The sequence below is a fragment of the Trichogramma pretiosum genome, unplaced genomic scaffold (assembly GCF_000599845.2).
Source record: "Trichogramma pretiosum strain Unisexual culture from Peru unplaced genomic scaffold, Tpre_2.0 scaffold39, whole genome shotgun sequence".
NCBI classification, from domain to species: domain Eukaryota; kingdom Metazoa; phylum Arthropoda; class Insecta; order Hymenoptera; family Trichogrammatidae; genus Trichogramma; species Trichogramma pretiosum.
In genome coordinates, this window is record NW_019640828.1 from 508,192 (window position 1) to 512,321 (window position 4,130).

General features: G+C 45.4%; 1 protein-coding gene across 1 annotated transcript; it reads right to left on the bottom strand.

Annotated features, from left to right (window-relative positions):
* Positions 1-545: 545 nt before the first annotated feature.
* Positions 546-2,417, bottom strand: LOC106659484 (ankyrin repeat domain-containing protein 27-like). The gene is made up of 2 exons (XM_014382058.1): positions 1,277-2,417; positions 546-1,171 (listed from the first exon to the last, which is right to left on the bottom strand). Exons 1-2 carry the CDS (start codon positions 2,415-2,417, stop codon positions 546-548), a joined length of 1,767 nt encoding a protein of 588 aa, XP_014237544.1.
* Positions 2,418-4,130: the final 1,713 nt, after the last annotated feature.

Consider the following 4,130-nt stretch of genomic DNA (forward strand, 5'->3'; position numbering starts at 1 on the left):
AATTAAGTATTTAATTTAACAGTAATACCACATGCATTATCTACCATTTTTTTATTTATAATAAATTTTTACTATTATTTTTTAACTGTTTAAAATTAATAAAAGCAAAAAAGTCCATGTTATACTAAAAATGAAACATTTTATCCCAAAATAGAAAGCCTTCACAACAGTAAATGAAACAAGCAATAATTCTCGGGTTAAGATTGATGCATGTTTTAAATTCTTGTTACTATTAGATAAGTGATGAACAGGGATACTCATAGATTCGTAATGCATGATTCATTAATCTGAAACACAAAAAAACACGAGTACTCTAGGCTTTTTCGACCACTAAAATTTTTCTGACTTGACTCGAAGTTGAATAAAACTCGAAACATCGAGTACTCGCAAACCCCTTCCTGATATACGTTACAAATATTGCTCAAATATACAACAAATCATTTTCTTTTTCACCAATTTTATTAATTTCATAGTAGGATTGAAGATAACCCTTTACAATCTTTAACATATATATAATCTCGTAGCTTTTTGGAGCTTTTTTAATTCTAACAGTTATTTTCTCTTTCCTTGTCATGCCTTAACATAATAGTGGCCAAGCAAATATTGAATAAATCTTTGTTATTCAGCTTCGCAAGGATGAGTTCGCAGCACTCGAGTGGCAGCCGTTGGTGTATCAGCTCCCAGAAAGGATCCAGTGTCCAGCTTCGGAAAAATCCTTTCGACAGTTTCTCACAGAGAGCATGAAAAGCCCGATTATAACGTTTAGCCAGACTATGTGAGAATTTCTCCGAGTGCGCCAATTCGAAGTAGTCCACATATGTCAGCAGTTTTTCCGCCTCTTCGGGTCGCAACTGGATCAGATCGTCGAACGACAGACACGAAGTTACCATTATCGTTTTGGCTCTCGCCGCTAAATTTTCATCGTCGTACAAAGGTTTCTCGATATCGACAGCAACCTTCTCGAACATTTCGTGCTTGGCGAAAAATTTCATGATCGTCGTCGCGTCGTCTCGGCTCAGCTGGTACCCTACGTTCTCGAGGATTTCGATCGTGAGCAAAGCGCCGGACGCCATTTCCATTTCATCGCTGCAGGGATAACGAGTTTTCCAGTCGAACGACCTCGCGCCGTAATAACTCTCGGTGGGAAAGACGAAGAGCGACATCTCGGCGCCTCGATTCAGCAGAATCTTGACGGTGTGTGGCAAAATATTCGCCACGGCCAATTGCAGCGGTGTCCGGCCCGACTTGTCCCGGGCGTCGATCTGCACGAACTGACGATTGTCGTCGCAGATCTCGAAAAATAGCTTCGCCAATTCGCCAGGTCCGTAGCAGTGATCCTTGGAAATCAAGTGCAGAGCCGTCGATCCCATCGCGTTGGCAATATTCGGATCGGCCCCTCGTCCCAACAGTACTTCGGTTACCCTCTTGTTCCCTAACCGAAGCGATAAGAGCAATGGCGTATTACCCTCATTGTCCTGGGAGTTGATCTGTACTTTGTTGCGTTGTTTCTCGTCGTCGATCTCAAAGATTATATCCACCAATAGATGATCCTGGAACATGTCACAAATGAAGTGCAACGGAGTCTGTCCCTCCACGTTGGCTAAATTTGGATTGGCTCCGACTCTCAGCAGCAGCTTGACCAGGTCATCGCGTCTGTACTGAGCCGCCACGTACAGCGGCGTATTACCGCGCTTATCGCGAGCATCGATGTCCACCGCGCGCCCCGAGTCGTCGCAGATCTCCAAGAATAACTTCACGAAGTTCTCCTCGCTTGTTCGGCTGTACTGGGCTCGACAGACGTCGTGCAGAACCGTCGATCCCCGTGCGTCGGTCAAATGTGGATTCACGCCGCGTCTCAGCAGCAGTTCGGCCGCTTTTTCCTTGCCGTAGAGCACGGCCTTGTGAAATAGCTCGGTTCGAAGCCGCTCGTTAAACCGAAGGTCGACTCGCTCTTCGATCGTTTCCGCAATTATCCCCGGCAAGACGTCGTTGTGACATTTCTCGATGATTTGAGAAAGAGTCTTCGATTTATTAGTCCACTCATCGGTTGGAACGGATAGATACTTTTCGCAGGCGAGCTCGAACATCGTCTTCACCAAGTCGGCATCGAAGCTGTTACCTCGGCAAACGATGTCCACAGGAGTCAGTCGTTTGCTAATGGCCAAAGTCGGATTGGCGCCATTTCTCAACAGCATCTCAGCGATCGTCTTGCGGCCGTACATCAGAGCCAAGTGTAGCGGCGAGTCACCTGTTTCCGGCACAAGGAGATCAGGATCCTGGCCGAGTTCTAAGAATTTTTTCACGATTTCTTCGCGGTCGGACATGCAGGCCACGTGAAAATGAGTCAGTCCAGTTTCGTCGATTCTGGAATCCTTAGGATGATCCACTTGTACGAGGTCATCGCCTGAACGAGACATTTTTCGCACTAGCACACGACACACAATTTTATAAATTATTATTTTTTTTTTTTTCAATCGAGAAAAGCACGTATTTATTCGATCACTGGACTTTCACTTTCTAATCGTCACCGACTCGCACGAGTTACACGAAACTACAGATATACGTTGCTTTCACCTAAAACTTGATTAGGATTAGGCCGCGCGACGGCAACTGTTACAACTGCGCACTAACTGGTGCGCATCGACCGAATCAACTCCGAATTGACCCTGGCTTTTAAATCGTTTACGCCGAGTAATAAAATCGTCTTAAATTTGATATATTTGTTATACATTATTTTTTTTTTAATATGTTTTTTGATATTGCCGCCGCATTGGTGGTGCTCTGGCTTTTTCCACCACTGTGAACGCACTCAGTAAAAAAGGGGCGTCACCTGTTCTACGCTGTACTTTCACCGTTTTTAATCGTCACCGCGCATATGGCACATGCATACTTGTATGTCTCTCACCTACAACCTCGTGTTTCTTTTCTTCACTTGTCGTGAGTTCACGTCACAACGCAGCAGCGTGCGCATCTACGAATATCAAATCTCATCAGGTTACATTTTGGAAAAGAGAGAAAGTTTAATTACCACCATGTGCTCTTTACAGCATCTATATAGATCTTAGTGCATTTTGAGTCAGTATTACTTACGACGCCACACGTTGAACGCCTACACGAGTTGATCGCGTTGATCTCATTGAGTGGTTTTTAGTGAAGAAGAACAAATCTTTAAAATTATAAACTATTGTGCTTTTTTGCGTGAGTGTTACAAAAAATGGCTCTAGACAACCACAACTGTTTCAAACAATTGAAGAGCTTACGGGACAAAGTTAATTGGAAGGTCGAAGAAGAGAGACATTACTTTTTCTACCAAGTCGAGCCTCTATTCGAAGGTTGGATAGGCCAACTTCCAATTCTCAAGAACATCGTTGGAGCTGATGAAATGAACTGGCTATATTCTGACGAACTATTATCAAAAAAAAAAATTCGTTGAATTCGTCGCTCGCAGTGGCTACAAGGACGAGTCGAAACTCGACGAAAACGGTAAGCCACTGTTGCATCGCACCACGTGGGTGCATCGAGCGGCTTGGATAAGATACTATGGTCCCCTCGCCATGAATAGTCTGTTCGAGATTATCGACAGATTCGACGTAAACTACGTCGATGACTCGGGTCGTACGCACTTCCACTTGGCCTGCGAGTTGGGCCTCTTCGACGTCTGCCGGAAATTCATCGATCACGGCTTGGACGTCGACTGTATCGAGCCGAAAACGGGTAACACCGGCTTACACTTGGCTTTGACCTACGATCGCAACCTGGTAGCCGAGCTGCTGCTGAGACTGGGCAAGGCAGATCCGAACTCGGTCAATAAGCACGGACAGACACCTCTGCACGTCATCTGCGCGAAAGAAGGCAAGAACTATCACGTGTTGGCCAAGTTATTCTTCAAGATCGTCGAGCACATGGAGAAGAAGGTGGAGGTAGACGTGCGAGACAATTTTGGCAGGACAGCTTTGGAATACATTCTGCCGACCGACGACTGTAACAGAGAGCTCGTGCGAGTGCTGTTGAGCAAAGGTGCCGATCCGAGCTCGATCGGCAGGTTGAGAATGACGCCCCTACACTTGATCTGTACGAGAGACAGCGACGATGACTTGGGGGAAGTGTTTCTAGAGGTCACCGATGAAATG

What these genes read in the sequence shown, in the direction of transcription:
- LOC106659484 (XM_014382058.1), bottom strand. Translation starts at nt 2,417, where the DNA reads ATGTCTCGTTCAGGCGATGACCTCGTACAAGTGGATCATCCTAAGGAT. An exon ending in CGAGATCTGCGACGACAATC is followed by an intron (nt 1,172 to 1,276) that starts GTCAGTTCGTGC and finishes TGCTGAATCGAG; the next exon opens with GCGCCGAGATGTCGCTCTTC.